At 40.5% G+C, this 20,219-nt stretch overlaps 1 protein-coding gene across 16 annotated transcripts in view; it reads left to right on the top strand.

Annotated features, from left to right (window-relative positions):
* The window catches only part of ABLIM1 (actin binding LIM protein 1), a 191,157-nt gene that overhangs the window by 59,474 nt on the left and 111,464 nt on the right, over positions 1-20,219 (top strand). The window contains exon 1 of one of the 16 annotated variants that reach the window (XM_041415800.1): positions 14,660-14,875. The exons of the other annotated variants lie outside the window; for them this stretch is intronic. Coding sequence (XP_041271734.1) covers positions 14,860-14,875 — 16 coding nt within the window. The 5' untranslated portion in view covers positions 14,660-14,859. Of the gene's footprint in view, positions 1-14,659; positions 14,876-20,219 lie in introns of those variants that run through there. 16 annotated transcript variants of the gene reach the window in all.

Raw genomic sequence — 20,219 nt, 5'->3', positions numbered from 1 at the left:
CTACTGTGTTCTCCATTGATTAGAAAATCCAGGAACATGGCTGTTTAAGGGGAACTGTAATTGCACACTTGTTTTTGAGGAAGTAAAAAAGTCATGCTACTTGAAAAATAGAAAGTAATTTACCTCATAAGAGATGTGTAATAATAGATTATCAAAGTCTGCATTTATGAGATGGTAACAGTAAATAAAGCAGTCTTCTCTTCAAAGCCTATCCCACTCTGGAGTTAGTACTTGAGCTCTGAGTTTTGAGGGAGAATTAAGTGACAGATTCTCACTGTGCTCAGTAAGCCTGGTGGTAGAGTTTTTGTCACCTTCTAGTTTAGAAAAAGCCTTACTGGAAGTGCAATGATCAGACCAGATCATTCTGCAGCTACAGCTAACTTCTGTGTGTTAAGGGGAGTTGAAACTCTGGGCCAGACACTGGTTGCACAGTTGTCTCTGTGCCTTTCTCTGAGCAGAGGGTCTGAAGTTGCCTCTGAGCATGTCCAGGTCTGGGGTCTACCTGTAACTTTCTCTTACAGATGATGAATGTCGTTAATTTGGGGGTTTTTTTTCTCTTTCACTTTGGAATTTCCTGTGACTTTCCAGTGCCCTGTTGATGATTAACTCTGCCTTTACCCAGGGAGAAATATTCATTAGATGATTAGATTAGCAAGTCACTGGAATTGGATTAATGTAAATACTTCTTGTAGGTGAAGCAGGAGGGGCTGGCACAGCATCTGCAAAGCCTCTGCTGTCAGCTACACAGGAAGGTGCAGAGGAAGAGCAGAAGCAAACCAATCCTTAATGGTTAGGGAAAAGCTTAAGTGCTTTTGTTTGCAATAGGCAGTGAAAGCTGCAGAAAGGATTTCTCCAAAGAAATCTGCTTATGAAATAGTGCCAGCCAGTGCTTGTACATTCCTAAAAAAGAAGGGCCAAGGTGCTCCACCTTTGCTACAGCCTTTTCTCCACAGCACACAGACAGACCTGGCATGGAAGAGGGCCATGCCAGATTAAATGCACAGATGTGCATTTGTAGTTTATGATGATGATGATGATGATGATTCTATAATAAGATTTTTGACACAGCAAGGTTTTTTGATTTTAAACTAATCCTCTTATGTAACTCAGTTACGTTCTTTCTATTGTCCTGAATATTAATCTGATTTTGAGATACTCTTTTTGGGTTTGTTTCTGATTTTTGCATTTGCAGGGATGAGTTTCAACTGATTACAATAGTTTTAGATGGCAACCACCTGATCAAGCATACTGTTCTAATCTCTTGAAGATAATCACTAAAAATATATCTTCCTTAATCTCCTTTGCTGGATAAGAGAAAAAGAGAAGGATTGGAAAGGGCAATGTGCCGTGAGACTGACTGCATGCACTACAGGTTGCTTTCCTTAGCTTCTTCTCAATAGAAATGCCATCTTTCCCCATCTTAAACAGCTTTGGCAAGCTGTGTGGCTCAGGTGAAGAACTGGTGCTGGAAAAAGTGAAATTTCGAAATTCAGTCAGAAGGATGTCAATAATTGAGGATGGGGATATTGCAGAGGTCTTGTATCTCATTCCCAAGCAGAGCTTGCTGAAGCAGCTGCCCTACTTGAATCCAGATGACTACTACTTGTGTGAGCAGCTCTATGACACTCCTGAGCATCTGGGTAAGTGAGGACTGCTGTGAGGTCTTGATTTTTGGTTGGTGAGTAGGCTAATTGCTTTACAGTTATGTTTTGTGTAGCAGCAAGATACTCACAGAAAGTCTGTTCAGGTGTGGAGAAATACTTCATGACTGACAGAGGGAAAGAGAAATAAAACGCCAAGTTAGAATCTGGAAGTATTGGTGGATGTAGGCACAGCTCTCTCTATATGTTGATCCTGGGACAAAGTGGGGGCCTCTTCAGAAGTATTCAAGCTAGAAAATACCTTTTGAAAGCACAGCATCCTGTAAGTAGTGTGTTCAGGGCTTCCCTATGGCATTTGTGAAACTGTCTTCCCTTCTGCTTGTTTTGCCAAGGAGTATTAATTGAAACTGCTTGAATTGGAAGAAGTGATTAGAAGTCTTTCTGTGCTCACTTCCTTGTCATTTATTAGGCTTCTGTGGTATCTTTTATCCAGGTGTCTCCTTTTTCTGGATAAGAAGTCATAACTTATTTAGATGCTCTTTGTGCAGGAGCCAGTCCATGCCTTTGATTATTGTTTTACATTTATTTTCCTAATTCTACCATAACTCTTTAAAAATTGGGTAATAAAACTATGTTCATCATGTAGCATAATGTGGATATATGCAGAGAGTTATAATTATGTTCTTTGTTCCTCCCTGTAGTTTCTAAAATTTGGTTTGTGTTTTAATTAATATTGAACATTAGCTTATTCCTTAGTAGAACTGTTAGTGGTGGGAGAACTTAGATCTGGAATTTATCAGCTTAAGTGGTTTCTTACAGTCCATTATGAATTTAAAAAAAAAAAAAGTTTCCTGGAAACTGCTGTCTGTGAATGAGAATTTGGCTATAAATGTTAATCTCTTCCAGATAAATTTCAAAGATTTTATCTTCTAGGACTTGCTTTATGGACTTCAGTTTTGATAACTCAAACTGCTTCTGTGCTGGAATTTAGTCTGTACTAAGCAGATGAAGAAAACTGCTATGTGCTTGTCACTCTCTCCAGCTCCTCAAAATGTTAATTCTGAGTGACTGTATTTGGTAGGCAAGTATTTTTCAAAGATCTGCTTTGGTGTACAACGCTTTTTCTTCTGTGCAAATTGCTTTTTTCTAGTCATCTCTGTAAGAGAACTGTCCCAAACCCATATGCTGTTGCAGATAGTTACTCCTTCTGAGTAATCAATTATTTTAAAATTAACATTTCAATGAAAGTGATGGTAAAACATGGGGCAAATGTATAATATAGCTGTGAGCTGGGAAAAAAAAAATATCATTCTGCCTTGCCAGCCTCCACAGTGTTTTCCATTGGTATTCTAGAGAAAAAAAATCTACATACAATTTAGCATTTTTATAAATCACAATTTAGAGCTGCCAATTATTTGGATGAACAGTGACCAGCTATATGATCAATCAGTGCAGCACTCCAGCAAAATTCTTGCCATCACAGCAGGCTGGGAGCTGTCTTCTAACTTGAGTGGGGCTTAAATCAATCTGTAAATCTGCAATTTTGCAGCTCTTCACTCATGTGTAAGCAATCACAAAGATAGTGGGACAGGTTTAGCATTATGCTGCAAATAACCACTATGGATTTTCTCCTTTCACCCTCCAGTATGGGAGCTACTATTCAATTGGGTGGGAATCGTGGTCCTGCTTTCCAGTGCCACGTATAATGCCAGTGAAAGGTTGAAAGGTGTCTGGTGCCTCAGCTTTACTTCAGTTACAACAATTGGAATCAGAATCTCACCCACTTAGAATAAAAGCAGCGAAATGCCTTTTGAAATCAGCCTGGGGGGAATTGCTGTATGTGACTTTAAGATGTGAAACATGTAAATCTGTCTCTCAGGCCATGTGCTGCTTGGGGATTATGGTCCCTAAAGTACTACAAGATTTAGCAGCTTATAAACCCTGCTGAAGGACAGTTTGCTGTCTCTATTTGACATTGCAAACAGAGATTAGAAATTACACTGTTCAAAGCATTTGGAGACTCAGTAATTATTTTCCTTGCTGACCATAAGTGGAATCACGAAGAGCAGGAGAGGCCCATATTTTAGGTTTTTGGAAGGTCAAGAATTATCAACAGGTGCAGAGCTGTTTGGCATTCAGGTGAGCCTTTGGAATCTCATCCTTTTAACCCATGACTTGCTTTTACTTAGCTCTTGCATCCTGAAATTCCATCCCCTTCATAATGGGAATGTGGGAGGTTAGACTTGTCTTACAAAGTTAAATGATGGCATCATACTGACAGTTAAGAGCACTCTAAAAGCTGAAGAAAACTTGAAAGAAAGGAGTTCAAAAGTGGCCTTTAATCCCTGAAAGGACCTTCATTCTGCATTTCTCTTGAGTTCATTTGGCCAAGGAATTATGAGCCACCTTCTCTTCTGTGTCCAGGGGAAGTCTAAGGATGCTTCCTGTGAGAGAGATTGCCAGTCATGCTTTGCTGCAAAAAAATCTGTCTTCCCTTTTATGGAAGACCTGGTTCAGCACATGGCTCTGATGCTCTGAGGCCAGACCCTGATACAAAGGAGTCTCTAGGAAAATATCTGATTTTGAGGATTGGCAAAACCTGAAATTTGGTTTCAAAAAAAAAAAAAAAAAAAAAAAGGTTGCAAAAGAGCACTGGAATTTTGAAGAGAAAATGGTCTTGGAACTGTGTGATGTTGCTTCTCATATAAGATGCTGTCACCTGTCACTTGTAGCAGTGACACCTTGTGCAGCCTTGCAGAGTGGTCACTCTGGCTGTGACAGTGCACAGTGCACACCTGAGGGAAAGGAGAGACACAGCACATTACCTAACCAACCTCTTGTGTGAGGTTAGTACCTCTTTATGTAACCATATTTATTTAAAGCATCACTGGTGAGAATGGCTGCCTCTCTTGCATCAGCTGGGTGTAAAGGAAGACAGAAGCAATCTAAGAGGATGAGAAAGGCATGGGGGGAAATGTAGGGAGCATGAAAACAGTCTAGTGATGAGACAGGAGGTAAATGGGACTGGTGGAGGAAAATTTATGAAGCACCAAGATCCCATTTAGTCTTTAATGTGTAAAAGAACTGGCTGGGTGGCTGAGACTAACCAGTGGTGGAGAATGGACTGGAATTTAGTTGGAGGATGGTCACCAGTGGTGTTCTGAGCACAGTCCTTTGTAATAACTTTACTGATGATGTGGATGGGAGGAGCGAGTGCACCCTCAATCAGTTCTCTGACAACACCAGGCTGGGTGGGAGTGTTGATCTGCTGCAGGGCAGGAAGGCTCTCAGAGGGGTCTGGACAGGCTGGACCCATGGGCTGGGGCCATTGCTGTGGGGTTCAGCAGAATGTGTGGAAATGGTTCAAAGCTGTGCCAGGGAAGGTTTAGACTGGACATTAGGAAGAATTTCTTTACTGGAGCATGGTCAAACACTGTGCTTCCTGAGGAGGCTGTCAATCCCCAAAGCCTGTCAGTGTTTGAGATATGGAGTGTCATTAATAACTTGGTCAGCCCTGAGATGGCCAGGCAGCTGAATTAGATAATTAATTGTCAGTTCCTTCCAACTGAAATAGTCTATTCACTTTTATTCTATAAAATGGAGTGCTGGGGAAAATAAAGTCTGATTTTTCTGTGTGTATGTTTGCAGAGGGGAGGAGTCCAAGAGATCAACATGGTGATGTGAGGGAAGACACAGAGGTAGAGTGTTCTTGAGAGGAATGGGCTTTGCAGATTTGAAATGAAAGGCCCAGTGGTAAAATACAAGCTACAGCATAAAACTGTTCTACATCTGAGTTCCCACACATCAGCTTCTTTGCATTACTAAGGTTTTTGTGCTGTGCTCTGGCAAGAAAGGTAGAGCCCTCAGTTAGGGAAACAAACTCTTTATATCCCATTGCCGTTTTCCATTTTTAGTACCAAGGAGTGCCCAAGATCACCCCAAAGGCTGCAGTTTGTTTAACACCAATCCCTGCTGTTATTTGGAAAGAAAGAAGGAAAAATGGAACCAAAAAAAAAAAAAAAATAAAAGGAATTCCTGTTTTAATCTTGGGTCTTATCTGCTAATAGTGTTCCTAGTAGCTCCCCACAGAATGGATACCTGATGTGACCTATGGCCATAGGATTTTAATGGTGCTGTGTCTGGTGTCCAATCTCAAATTCTACGCAATCTCAAAAGTGGCAAGCAGTGATATGAGAGAGGAAAATCCAGGTTCTGTTGGCATTGTAGTACGTGGTACTTCTTAGATGCTGAGAGGTGCTGATCAGACCGCTCCTGTCCTTCAGATAAGGAAAATCTTCTTTTTGATAGCTTTTCAAATTGATTACTTCAAGTGAGCAATCTCTCCTGGCCTCAGTCCCTGTATATTTTTTTAAATTATTTAATAGGGAGAGTGCTTTTAAAATTTGTGGTAATACAATTTTAGAAACATTATTTCATTCTTCTGCAGGACAGGGTCCTGATAAGTCAGCTATATGGTTTGAAATTAATCAGTTGAATTTCACTGTCTAGAAGTGTAAAGTGTGGACTTGCACAGATAAGAAGTGGAAACTAGTACACACTGATCCTGAAAAGCACAGGGAGAATAATTATACTTACCATAATGTAGATTAACTGTAATGTACAGTTAATGGAAGTGTAATATATAGATAAATATAGGTAAATATACATTGACTGTATAATACTGCTGCCATTCTTTTTCTGGGATGTGTTAGCAGGACATACATTCAGCAGCTGGATAATTTTTCTCTGTTCCTGTTACTGAAGAGGACTCTGCTGGATACTGTCTCTAGGTTTGGACACTGTATTTTTGAAAGATACTGATAAATAGTGAGGGAAAAAAAGATTTATGAGAAAAGATTAATGGAATTAGGTTTGCTGAATCGAGAAGAGTGGTGATAATTGAAGGATTTAGACAATCTTCAGCTGAGTAAGGGATTCTCAAATGGAGATGTGTTCTGCATTGTCCTGAGAAGCACAGAGAAGTATCCTTTTGAAAAATAGTGAGTAGTGGTTTTGTGTTGAGTAAGAAATATAGCTGAAACTCCATCTGTGTTAGCTCTTAATAATCTTTAGTTCTCAAAGTATGAAGAGTTAGCTTGATTTTTTTGATTTTTAATAAACTGTGAAGTGAAGAAGTAATGAGTTAGGATCACTTCTTCATCCTTTGGCCATTTTCAATCTACTGCAATTTAGTCGCTGACACATTTTTACTTAAAATATTGGAACATTTAATGGCTTGGTAGCCCTTGGCTTCCTGTTTCAGAATTCTGGCAAGAGGTTGTCAATGTTCGGATCAATCTAAGCTAATTGGTTTAGTAGTAAATCAGTGGTTTAGCATTAATCTGCATTAAGGTAGCATCATTTAGAGCAACTGAATTCCACTGTAGGGTTCATTGCTCCTTCTCCTAAATTCTTTGTTATCTGTAATCCAATAAACAAGAACAAAATTGCAGTTCCTACTGGTGCTAGCAAGGAATATGAGCTAAATCAGCTGCAAATTCAAAGAAATAATGAAAACATTGTGATTTTCTGTATGGTATGTAAATAGTCAATAGCAGCGGTGTGAAGATTGTTCAGTGAAATTGCAGCAAATTTATTTTTATTGCTGCTGTGTGACTCCATAATGCCAATGGGTGCCCTAGCTGGACAGGGCACATTTTGGCTACTTCCCCCCAAAGCTGTTTACAGGGAGGCCTGCTTTTGTTCTGTATCTGATGGAGACTTCCTCTCTTGTGTCCGTCATCTGCAGTTGCATAACCTTGGTATTTTAATCAAACAACCCGGGAGAAATGCCGTCCCCTTCCTGGGCAGGGTTGCAGCAGGGGGGGCTCCCCCAGAGCTGCAAGGGGCAGGAGAGCAGGCTGCTCTCCTCCTGTGGTCGGGGGGCTCAGAGCCAGCACAGCCTCCTGCAGGCAGGACAGGTTCAGGTAAATCTGAAATGGAAGCTGCTTCCAAGCTGAAGAGGTTCTGGGCTTTCCAACTGGTAAAACACTGGTGGCAATGGGGTGGGGAAAAGAGAGGTGGAAATTGCTGTTTCTTCTCATCTGAAAGCTGCTCCTTGGGCTTGCTCTGCTTATCCAGAAGGTGAAATAGTGGGGAAATTTCTGAGCAGAGAGAGAGGCATAGGAAGTGGCTGTTCTCACTCCCTGCAGCTTTGGCTGTGCAGCATGGACAGAGTGGAATGGGAGTGAGAGAGGGGATTGGCATCCAGCTTCCCTTGCTTCATCTGCTCCCATCCACCCCTCCTGCACAGGAAAGCAGAAGATCAATCCTAATGGCTGTTGGCTGCTTCTTCTCCTTGATGCCTGGGAGGTGGGGGTGTCACCGGGTAGACTTTTGTATACAGGGACCTTAGAAATGGCTCTTAGCTTGAGATACTTGGTAAATCTCTGTGGTTAAACAGTTAATGGGAGGAGAAGGGAGGAGAAGGAACCAGGAATGTTCTTCACCCAGGTCAGGCAGACACAGGGCAGCTGAGAGGGAAAGAAGACAATGGACAATGGTGATTACAGTTTTTGCATCATCCTGCTTTTGATAGTTTTGGTTACTTTCCTTTAAAGAGTAAATCTTTATGGTGGGATGCAGAAACATTTACCAGGGGATGCTCATCACTGGTATGTTACCATGTGAATTAGATGTTGCAGCTGTGAGTGCAGTTTTCAAGTTAAAACATAGAAACATTAAAATGTAAAAAGCAAAAAACACAAACCAAATTCACTTATCAGGATACATCAGTACTTGGAAGATGTACCATATTGTTTCTTTTTTAAGTTGGCAAACTCTTCTTTAAGAAGAAGAATTATTTAAAATATGTTACTCTTTCCTATGGAGCAGCAGCAAAACATTCCAGTTGATGCACAAGTTGGAATCAGTTATTCCCACTCTCAATGTGTTTTATGTCTGCTTAATATTTTATCATGGTCCTACTATTGAACTGGCAGGAAATAATTTAAGAGAAAGGTTCAAATATGCAAAAGTGTTTATGCTGAAACAAGTGAGCTCCCTAGCTAGTAGATAAAATCACAGCCACAAATAGAAAAATTCCGGAAGCTGGACTAAGGTGATAAAAATTTATTTGCTGTAAAATCCTGTTTGAATATATTAATATTACACTACATAGCCAAATCATATAAAGCATCTTTTTAGCTTTCTTTGAGGTTCTCTGTGGTTCATTTGATAAGACACTGGAGTGGCAAATACTTGTTGGGAGAGATACATTTGCAGGACAGATTTAGGTGCCTCTTTCGAGAGTCCTATTTCTAGTTTAGTGTGGAATCAGAAGAGGAGGAATTTGTCATTTGGCACAATGACAATTAAACAGTCCAGCTTGATCTAAGGGTGGTTTGTATCCATTGCCCACATGGTGGGTTGCCTCATCCCCAGGCACTGTGGACTTTTGTGGGATGCTTTGCTGGATGTGGTATTGTTGACACACACACAAAGGTTAGTTCTTAGTGGAGAGACTGTCACATCTCTCAGCACTGCAAAACAAAGAACTTGTTGCTTTACTCTGCAAATTAACAGATTGGCAGGAAGCTGCTTCAATCTGGTGTTGCATGGACCTCTCAGGGAGAAGTTCTTTAGACCAGAGAGTCTTTACAGCATTCCTGCTGATTTCACTGAGCCAAAAACTCTCAAGACAGGCTGTGGGGTTTATTCTGCACAGTTAATCCAATTCTGAAGTGGATTTTCAATATCAAATCTCCTTAACCTTAGGCATGCACAGTAAAGGATGACACTTGCATGTGTGCTTTCTTGGTGGGGATTCCTTGCTTCGTGCAATTTTCAGCATTTACTGTGGCGACTGTCAGTCAAGGTTATTATGTTTTTATCAGCAACAGTATTGGTTGTGTTCATGAATTAGCTCAATAAATTCAGTTTATAGCAGGTGAATAGTGATGATTTTGTATGGTAGTTAAAAAATATATGAAGTTTAAAGCACTGTCTGTACTCATATTACTGTACCACGTCTCAGTTCAGTGCCAAATATGTGTGCATACTGTGAAGGTCACACAGGTGTGAAGAAAGCATGATCTCCTTTCTAAGGATTAGCAATAGCATAAGCTGTTTGAAAGACAGTTGTTACATCAATAACATAAATATATGTTCAGAGATAAATGTTTGTACATGCCTGCAGCCAGATGATTTACCCATTAGTGAGCTCGTATATTTTTGGAGTATATTATATTATATATACTGGCAAAGAAGCATAATATAACCATCTTTTCTCATCTTTTTCTAAAGATAATCTGATGGTTTCAGGTGCTTTTTTACATAACTGTGTGTTAAGCTTCTTAATATTTAGAACAAAGCCAAGTCTACTTGTTTCTTATTTTGTTTTGCAGCAGATTAGACTTGATTTTGCAGACTATTACTGTCCTACTGAGTAATAGTGTACTAAGAAAGTCCTGCTTTCAAGAATCTCAGAAAATCAGATTTTGCTTCAAGAGATCCAGATGTCTTAATAGATCAAAGCTTCACAAATGTTTTATTCCCAAGGAGTCTGATTTGTAAGAACATGAAATTATTTTATTTCTAAAAAAAAAAAACACTAAACCCCCGAATCCTGGCAGATCAGAATGATTACACTGTGCATTTTACTGAATCAAGTGATTGATGTATTTGCTAAATTTTCAATTTGTTTACTCTGAAAGAAAGATGGCGTGTGATTTTAAACAGCAATATTATAGACTGATTGTGTTGAAAGTGGTACAGGGCAAGGCTCAGCACAGCAGAAAGGAAAGGTTAGAATGCAGGCCCTCAGGCATTATTTGCTTGAAGATCAATATTATCAATAGTGACAATGTGATCCCAAGGTGTAGGATGGCAGGACCACAGTATGTGCTGAGAAAGAATCAAATTCTCTCTGGTGGGTCTGTCTATGCTCCTCTGGGCTGTTTAAAACTTTTTGATAGGGCAGCCCAGAGGGTCTGTGGTGGGGAGCTCAATCTGTGGGGCCTTCACAGCTCCTGAATTCCTGCTGGTTCCCACAGGACAGTGTGGTGAGGACAGCCTGGCAGCCTCAGAACATTGCACAAGCTGCAGGATGGAGTTGTTACAGAGCAAAATCTGTGTGCAGCGTTGGAGAGGCTCAAGGATGACTCTCAGAGTAACAATGCCTGCAGGCTTGGAAGACACATGGTGTGGGGATCAGTTCTGGCAGGTACAGCCTGAATTCTGCTCACTGTGTTCTGGTGAACCTGAAAAACTCCACCAGCACCCCGGGCTTTCCCGGTCATTTGCCTGCCTGGTTCTTTGCTGCAGCCCTTTGGGAGCCCTGCTGCTGGAGCTGATTCCAGAAATGGAAGATGGGCCAGCTGCCCGAGTGGCTGAAGGAGAGATATCAGGCTGCTGAAGGAGGGTGAGGTCAGGAGAAACAGAAGCCAGGAAATAGTTAATATATAGCTTATAGAATCCTGAAACTGGGAAGTGTAGGCTTGCCCATTAGGGCACCGGGACCACTGCTGGGTCATGGGGCTTTTGGAAGAAATCCCAAATTGGCATTATTGGTTTTTGTCTGAGCAGGCACGGGTAAGTCAGGATAAGAGTTAGAGCAGGTCATGAGAGAGAGGCATTTCCTTCCTGGAGAAGGGAGCATTTTGCAAAATGCTGTAATTGAGACTTTGCAGAAGTGATGGCTCTCAACTGACCTAGGTTGGACAGTGGTTCAGCTGTGGAAGCCTGGGGCAGCCTTTCTTGTCAAAACTTGGTTCCAGGCTCTTTGCTGGAAGCAAGACACTCAACAGATGATATTTTCCTGGATATTATTTAGTGGAACTACTTCTCCCCTTTCTTTTTCTATTTTTTACCTGCCTTTTTCCCTCGTTTCTTTATGAATAAGAGATATCAGTTCAGTTGTGAAGAAATTGAATGAAGAAAAACTGTATGCTGATACTTCTAAGCCATGATCTCATCTGTGAAGAATGAGTGCAAGATAAAAATATGAACACAGGCTTTTAAAATGAGAATAACAAACCTTAAATCATAGCTAAACTTCTTAGTATCTCACTCATACTTTTTCAATATTATCAAGGTACAAGAAATGGCAAAACTGAATGGTTTAACTCTTTCCCCTTGTGGAGTGATCTCAGTATTGGACTCATGCCTCTTGCTGAATGCACAAGATATTTTTCACCATAAAATAGCAGCAACATGAGCATGTTTAGCTGTAGTGTACTCTCTCTGACTCTTCCACCCACACTGTGCTCAAGGAAGACTTTATTTAGTTTGTACAGTGCAAAAGGTATTTAAAGAAAAAGAGTTATTTTGCTTTCTTGTAAAATAGGTTTTCCTAAATAACAATAAGTGTCAAGGGATTGTTTCTAGAATGCTATCTATTCTTCATCTGAGTTGATTCTGAGTTGTACAGCAGGGTAAAAAATTTTGCCTCAACTTTGAACAATGAGAATAAAACCAAAAATCATCCTGATGTAAAGAGATTTTATTTACAATACTAATGTCTGCTCTTTATATGTCTTTGTTCTGAAATGGATTACATTTTACTCCTAAATCTCCAGCATAATTTACTGCAGCCTGTACTTTTAAATCACATTTTATGTGCATGCTGCTGTAGTGTGCCACTGCAGCCCTGGTGGCTGAACGATGTGAGATACAGCAGTGCTAATCTCTAGCACATGTGAAAAATGGAGGAATGTGCTCGGAGAAAGTCCACATACCAACAAGCAGCTTCTGTGTCAGCAGCTTGCTGGAAGAAAAAATATGAATGATCATCCCTGCAAGCCTTTTGAGGGTGTCTGAGGATCCCAGGAAGGGGTTAACACACGCGGGTGCGTGTCCACGGGCTGCGCTCTGCGCATCAAATCAAATATTTATGAATGAAGGTCAGATGTGCCCCTTTCAGGAGGCTGTCCCCCAACTGTTTACAAAATACAGCCTGAAAAAGAACATGGCCAGGCTGAGTTACAGCCTGACATCTCTGATGTGTCGGAAATGTGACATGGTGGCTTGTGCCTCCGTGTTGGTGGGGTTCAGCCCAGCTCCCCACTTGAGCCTGAGATGCTATTAATAGTAACAGCCTGAGTCATAGAAGCAGGAATGTCAGACTGCCTGTGCTGTGCTGCTCTTACACGTTGGACTGCTAACAATAGAAAGCCAGCCTAGATTTGTTAGAATAGAATAACTATTTTTTTCCATGCATGTGCCTGTATCTCTGGCTCTCTCTCTCTCCTCTCTCTTTCTCTCTCTCTCTCTCACAGAGATTTATTTATTAAAGAATGTCACTGAATAAGAGATACCTTCTGGGTGAGGCAGACTGGCTTGTTTAATTCATTTCCGTTGTTCTGGGTGGCATTTATATAAAACATCTAAAATTTATTTACTGCAAATATTTTTAACGCTGTGTGCGTGGTCTGATTTTTTTCCAGCAGGTATCAGCCATCTGCTACTCTGTCTGGCTGATGCCTACAGATTGTTTCTTTACATTAATATCTCTCTCCCTACGTAGAGTAACATGGAGAAGGAATTCCCTTGTGGAGGTGTGAGCAATGTAAATGTAGGGTGCAGTATGAATGTCATTTCACTTTTATCATGTAACATAAAGCACATTTTGCACTGAGCTGTGGTCAAGTTGAAGCTTTTGCTCTGTGAATCTGTCCATAATTTAGCCCAGAATATCTTATATTTGACCCAGTTCTCTGCTGCAGAGATCTCGTCTGTCTTTGACAAGTCCGTTCATTTCCATTTGCTATTTTCTCTGCCTTTAAGCCACAAATATAAAATTTACTCTCTAGGCAAAGGCATGAATGCCATAGGTTTATTTTGGGGAAATCACTGGTAGCTAGATAAAATGAAGAACTAAGTAATGGTAGTAGTTATAGAGGCTCTCCAAAATCTTCATGCTGACAGTATATATGTATTTTAAAAATATAAGTAGCTTTTAAGGGCTATTCAGGATTTTGATTAGTTATATTTCCCATCTTTTCTTCATGACGGTGAATAAAAGTTTGCTTGTAAAAGAAAAGTTTTGTCTCCCCTGACTCTGACCTGCATCTTTTAATAGGAAACACAACTTTGGTATATATGATGATGAGACTTGACAATATTCTAAAGTGTTGGTTTGTTTGTTTCCTAGCATCAGTTTACTGCCCAGTCCTTTCTCAGTAGAGTTTAGTGCCTGGAAAACCATAAATTGGCAGGTCACTTTGAGGCCCAGATTCCACAGTGGTGCTTTGTCTTGTTGGGGATGTGTTGGGGTGTGAAATTTGTGTCTCAGTGATGCTGTTTCAATGCCTTTCTGTCCTCTCAGTTCCGTGAGTACCTGTGGCTGTCATCTGCAAAGGAATTACTTAGGAGGAGTTACTGTTTCCAATTATTTGGAAACGATAATTATTATTATTATTATTATTATTAACAGAGTATTCCTATTAAATATAACATTATTCCAGTATCCAGCACTTACTTTGACCCACAGTAAACATTTGTATAGCACTTTCTGGCTTCAGAACCCAGGTGCTCACTGGGCAGTGACAGTTCCCATTTTATTGTTTTTATTGTTGTTTGAAGTACAGGATAGGTATTCCCATCCTGCACAGGCTGTATGTTACTCTAACCTGTTTTACAGTCAGTAAGCATTGAGAGACCATTTATTAGCATGTTTTGTGATCTAATAATTGCTTTAAAGCTAAATCCAGGAGTGGATAAACTGCTCACCATGGAAAAGCCACTGTGCTGTAGCCTGCCTCAGCACTTGCTCATCTTTGTTTCCCCTCTTGGTCCTGGCTCAGTTTGAGTAAATAAAACAACAGAAAGCTCATAAATACCACTTCAGCTTTGCGTGTGCGCTGGAACAGCTGCCCTGCTCTCCCTCCCATCTCCTGGCAGCCCCTTCCAGTGGCTGGGAGGGATGCAGGGTGCTGAGGGATGGGAGGCAGTGGCAATGGGATGGATCCAGCCCCGGCTCCCTTGGCAGCTGGAGCTCCCAGCACAGGGCAGGAGCCACGGGCAGGGATCAGCTGCCTTTAGCCACGGGAAAACAGCACGGTGGGGAAAGATCAGAGGAACCAGAAGGAAAGAGAGTGATGAGCAGTCGGACCTGATCAGTCCTTGTAGGAAATCTGACCAGGGGAGATTATTATCTGGAATAAGCTGCCTTTTTTCTTTCTTTTCCTTTTATTTTTATTTTATGTTCTTTTTAATTTTTTTTTAATCCATCTCAGCCAAACACTGCTGGAAAAGAGATTGTGTTTAAATTACTTCAGCTAATTCTTGCTGCTTCCGCTAAGAAGAAAAATTGTTCGCCATGGTGAAAGAAAAAGGTAATTATGTTTATTGATAGACTGGAGCTGAAACCTAATGTGCCAGCCACAGTCACCTGAGGTTTAAACCCTCACATTTAAGATGAGCATGCTGTGACTGGCAGTTGTTGTTTTCCTTTCTATAAAAATGGTGTGTGAAGCCCTGCAGTGGGTTGCATTGATTATCATTGTACCTGCTTAATAAGGGTAGAATCTGGAACACATCTAATTTACTGTGTCTGCACAGCAGGGTCCCTTCTGTGTGCACATGTTTGTTTGGGTTTTTTTTTCTATGATTTAACCCAAGTTGACAGTTTTTTACCTGTATTTGCTGCAGTTAAAGTAGCTTTGACCACTGCAACAGCTAGTTCAAAATTTTAAAAATAAACATTGATATATTCAAATTTGAGAGGGTATATTTTAAATTTTAATGGATAAATGGGATTTTGCAAAATGCTTGAATTTTGCAGCAGTAAATTGGATATCAGTTACCTATAAGTAACATTTTAAGCCTTCTACAGAAGAATTTGCTATTTTAAACAATTTAGAAATGGTTGTGGGGTGTTTCCTTGCAGTAATACTGGTTTGTGTCATTTATTGTATTATGAAGATGCAAGATAGATTATGAGTTGTATTTGAGTGTACTGGATGTGGTTTGGGGCATTAACATTATCACAGACAGATTCAGACTCAGTCTCTTCTGTGAAGAGGAGAGTCTGTCTTCTTTACTTCTGAGGGTTCTGTAAAAAATAACATGGGAGAAATTCAAACTAGGGCAGAAACAGAAATAAGAAGGAGTAGAACTGAGTAAGAGTGGACCCATGCTAAGACTTTTTGAAATGTAAATAAAAAGTGAGTGCAATTAGCTTCACAGATGTGTAGATTGAGGAGAGCAGGACAAATGCTCATACATGACAAATGCTTGCCACAGTGTGTCATAGATGTCAGGAGGATTGTAGTAACAACCATTCTCCAGGCTGTTGATAATTTCTGTTGATGAAAGGCGGTGACCCAGCATAAATTTTATTGGCTACCAAGTAGCTTTGGGATCCCTTATTTGAGATGTACAGGATTACTTTTATAATACCAGTCATGATGACCTGCTACCCCTATCAGTGCCATACCAGGGATGGTTTAAATAGGAATTTCATCCCAAATCCTGGAAAGTGCAGGTTGCAGAATCATTGGAATGAACTACGTCAGTCATCTTTTCAGAAAAATAAGTGTATTGTCATGCAGTTTATCATAACTGTTGTTTGTTTTGTAAGATGCATTTTGAGACAAGGCTGCTGGTTTTTTTTTTGAAGTGCACATAAAATATGTGTAGCATTCAAGTTTGGTCCCTTTTCATGTTTCTGTCCCCTCCCCTAGCTGATGTTCTCTTGGTTGGATGCCCTGTGTTACGTGGAGCTGTAGCTGAGGAACATTCTGTAAATTCAGTTTTAGCATCTTGCACCATGAAAGTTGTCATTTACCTGCAAAAAAATCAAAACAAGCCTGTCATTTTTGTAAAAAATGGGAAGAAAAAAGCTTCATAGAAGAGTGGGAGAAGTTGACAATAAATGGTTGAAAATCTAAAAAAATTTTTGTTTAAATTACTTCATTTTCCCCTCCCCACCAAGTTTAATGCATTATTAAAAATGGCTATTTATGTTTATGTTGGATATAAATATTTTTTTCCTGTTCACAGAGATAATGGACTAAAATAACTAAATGTTCTTTTTAATTTTGGAGTGCAGTTACTGATATTTCATATCACATGGCTGCAGAAAGAGAAAGGATGGAATGTGTTAAATATTTTGATTTTATATGTTACTACTTACAAATAATTTCCTCAACAATTTTTTAACTCTTTTGTTTCTGCCTCAATTTTCCTTTTTCTCTTGGTGGGGTTTTTTGGTTGTTTTGGTTGTTTCTTTTGGTTTTTGTTTTGGTTGTTTGTTTTGGTTTTTTTTTTCTCCTCTGCTTTAGTCAGAAGGTCAGGATTTATTGCTCTAAATGTCACTCTCTACAGTGATACTCTCACAAAATGCAGCTGGTACCCTCCCTTCCAGGCACTGCTGGAGCTGTGGTTTGAGCAGGCTGAAAATGCAGTTCAGTCCAGTGTCATTTCACAGACATGTGAAGCAGGCACTGGAGGGGCTGGTTTCAGCTAGAAAAATGCAACTCCAATTCACTGACTTGAAAAATGGCTGGTAACAGTTTTTAGCAAATTAGCATGCTTCATTATGCTCACACTGTAGAATGATTTCAGTGTCTGCCTGGTTAGTTCATACAAAAAAAATTCCTGAGGCCAGGGTGTTTTCTGCTGACACCAAACGGCGCTTCCTAAATTGTGTCTGACTGATACCACATTTTCATCTCTCTGTGTACTTATCTATTTCCAATTATAAGCCCTTATTATCTAGTTACTCAGCTGAATTATTATTACTGTGCTGCATCCAAGGGCAGCTTTCTCTCTTCTTATCCTTTAACAGAAAGAAAGTTTGCATGTGCATAGGTTTGTCTTGTTATTAATTCTCTCTGGCAATTTAAAGCCCATATGGAATAATCTGCATTCTTGCTGCTTTTATGTTGAGGTCAGTGTGTGGGCTGGGAGCCTGCTAGCTAGGTTTAGTGTGATACAAGGGTCATTAGTTAGTTCATTCATTAGTTAGTTCCACATTAGTTCATATAAACTGAGGATTTAGCCCTGATTCTTGATTTTTTTGAGCAGTTGATGAGAAGGCAGCCCTGGCATTCAAGTGCTAGTCTGTGAAAGCATATTGGTAATCAGCTTTGTTCCTGATGAAATCTTGGGCGCGATCATCCATGGGCAAACTCATGAAAGTGGATTAGTTGCTGCTCATGCCATGCTTCTGCATGCTTGGAAGGATAAAAGGAGGAAATATGAGAGGTTGAAGATTTTTTGGATTAAAGAAGCGGGCACAGAGGCTTCATGATTTCTGTTCTTTGTGTACTGATTCTGCTGAAGGGAAGGTGCTGGCACCTACTGGGTACCGAGTTGCAGTGAGCTTGATGATGTTTCCATGTTCTCACAGCTTCTCCGTAGGTGCTCGCTGGTGCTGGCTCTCCCAGAAGCCACACAGAAGGTGCAGGTCACCAAAATGGTGCCATATTTCCAAGATTATTTGGGCCGTGGTTCAGTCTTGCAGAGGGATTTTGTTCTCTGTTGTTTTTTCTCCATACTTTTGGTAAAGCATGATAGCAATACCCTTCAGGTTTTGACCAAGAGGACTGATTCTATGCTTACCCCAACATTTTTCTCTTCCATTTTTCAATCCCACGAGCTGTGAGCCCCCAAAGGAGCTTTTGGTCTTTCTCTGTAGCTGTAATGTAACTGCTTGAGATGGGACTTTCCTTGAAGAGTATGCAAATATTACCTGCCCACTAATTTAAATGTGTTCTCTCTTGGGAACTTTGTCTCTCCAGCACTCTGTGTATTTGCAATTTTAACATTTATTTCCTGTGTCAATCAGGAGAATGTTGAGTTATGGGATTTGGGCCCTAACACTGTCTCAGTGTCATGGTCGTTGATGAAATATAGTCTTGATTTGAACTCATGGCTTTGGAACTTTTTAACCCCAGGTGACCTGGGAAAGTCTCCAAGTTTGTTGCTTTTGGAGCACATGACAAGATTATGCAATCACACATTGGCAGGGGGAGGATTGGGGAGTTAATTTTCTTTTTGCTTCAGTTTACTTAGTTTCAAATTTGGTTCTGCTTGACAGTTTGCTTTTGGGGCTGGGCATTTGGTTTTTTGTGGCTTTTTTTTTTTTTTTTTATGAAGGGCCTGTGCTGCCTTGTACAAACCACAGAAAAGGCATTTTATAAGTATGTATTATAGTAGATGTTGAAAAAATACAAAAATACAATTGTAATTAAAGTACTAAACAATAGAACAGTTTTGTGTTGGAGGCTCTTAAGGTGACCTTGGGGAGGTAATTTGATCTTTCCTTGTGTTAATCTGTAAAATGAGGATAAGAACATTCCTCTTGTCTGCCTTGATTATTTGAATTTGAGGTCTTTGGAGCAGAGGGTTTCTTTTACCTTGCTTCACAGCTGTGACAAGGCAATCTCAGTGTTGGGATTTCACTACTCCTACTTGTACAAAAAACCATAAAGAGTATCCAGTGCTATGTGATTATCTTGTAAACATCTTATTACTTTTAAAAAGCAATGCAATTGTAAAGGAATTATGTTTCTATTGGCACATTTATGGCATTGCTTTTCTGTCCTTTCTCTTTCTAAATTTATTTTTAATATTAGGTTTCAAATTGCAGTTCTGGTGTGTAGCATTGATACTGAGAGAAACAAAAATAACTAAGGAGATGCCAGGTCAGGCACTGCATGTTTACTGGAGATTTTATTTATTTATTTATTTATTTATTTATTTATTTATTTATAATAACACTTACTTCACATGAGGGTACAAACACTCATATCCAAAGAGCTGGACAAGCACAGTGTGCAGTCCTGCCATGCCTGACCACTTCCCATGTTTCCCAGTAGTGGAATTCCATACATTCCTTGCATCCCAGCTGTGTGTAGCTCTCTGAAGATAGGATGGCAGATATTTTATACTGAGAAATGGGAGAACTTTTCCTATTGATCTCACTGGAGGGGAGGGCTTAGGGGGTTTAGTCATTAAATTTGAGACCATGGAGTTCATAGGTTCAGGTGGTGGTAGAGGCAGTTCTTCCTCCAGCTGAAACAGTGAGTGGTGTGATCTAAAAACCCCCAATTTTGAAAAGGAGAGGTTCAATCAATTTCACTTTCTCACAGTTATCACAGTTCTAATTGCTGATTCTGGTTTTGAAGATAAAAGCAAGCAAACACATGCTCAGAGAAACACACCTCATGTTCCCTCTGGACTCTGGTTTCCAGTCCTTGTCTCTCATTGAGACTTGGGTGGGGCAGGACACTGGCGCCAGGCCACTGCTGCTCCTTTCACTGTGTGCTCCTTTTTCCTTGCTCAGTTATTTCCACGTGAGTTCCTCTGCTGCCTGCATCCTTTTGGAGTTGTACCTCCTCCCAAGACTCTTTGCCCCTGCTTGAGGCAGCTATTTTGCCTCAGCATTTCTCCTGCCCCGGCATCATTTTTGTTTCTCTCTTCCCCGTGCCTTGGTGTCTTCTCTGTCCTGGATTTGTCTCCTGCATCTCACAGAATTCCAGAGTGGGTCAGGTTGGGAGGGACCACAGTGGCTCCTCTGGTCCATCCTCCCTGCTCAGTCAGGATCATCCTTGAGCACAGGGCACAGGATTGTGCCCGGAAGGTTCTGGAATATCTCCAGTGAGGGGCACCCCACAACTCCTCTGGGCAGGTGTGCCAGTGCACAGTGAAATGCTGTGCGCTCTCTCTCTC

The sequence above is a fragment of the Onychostruthus taczanowskii genome, unplaced genomic scaffold (assembly GCF_017590055.1).
Source record: "Onychostruthus taczanowskii isolate IOZ18803 unplaced genomic scaffold, ASM1759005v1 scaffold5, whole genome shotgun sequence".
Taxonomy (NCBI): domain Eukaryota; kingdom Metazoa; phylum Chordata; class Aves; order Passeriformes; family Passeridae; genus Onychostruthus; species Onychostruthus taczanowskii.
This window is presented reverse-complemented; position numbering and strand designations above follow the sequence as displayed.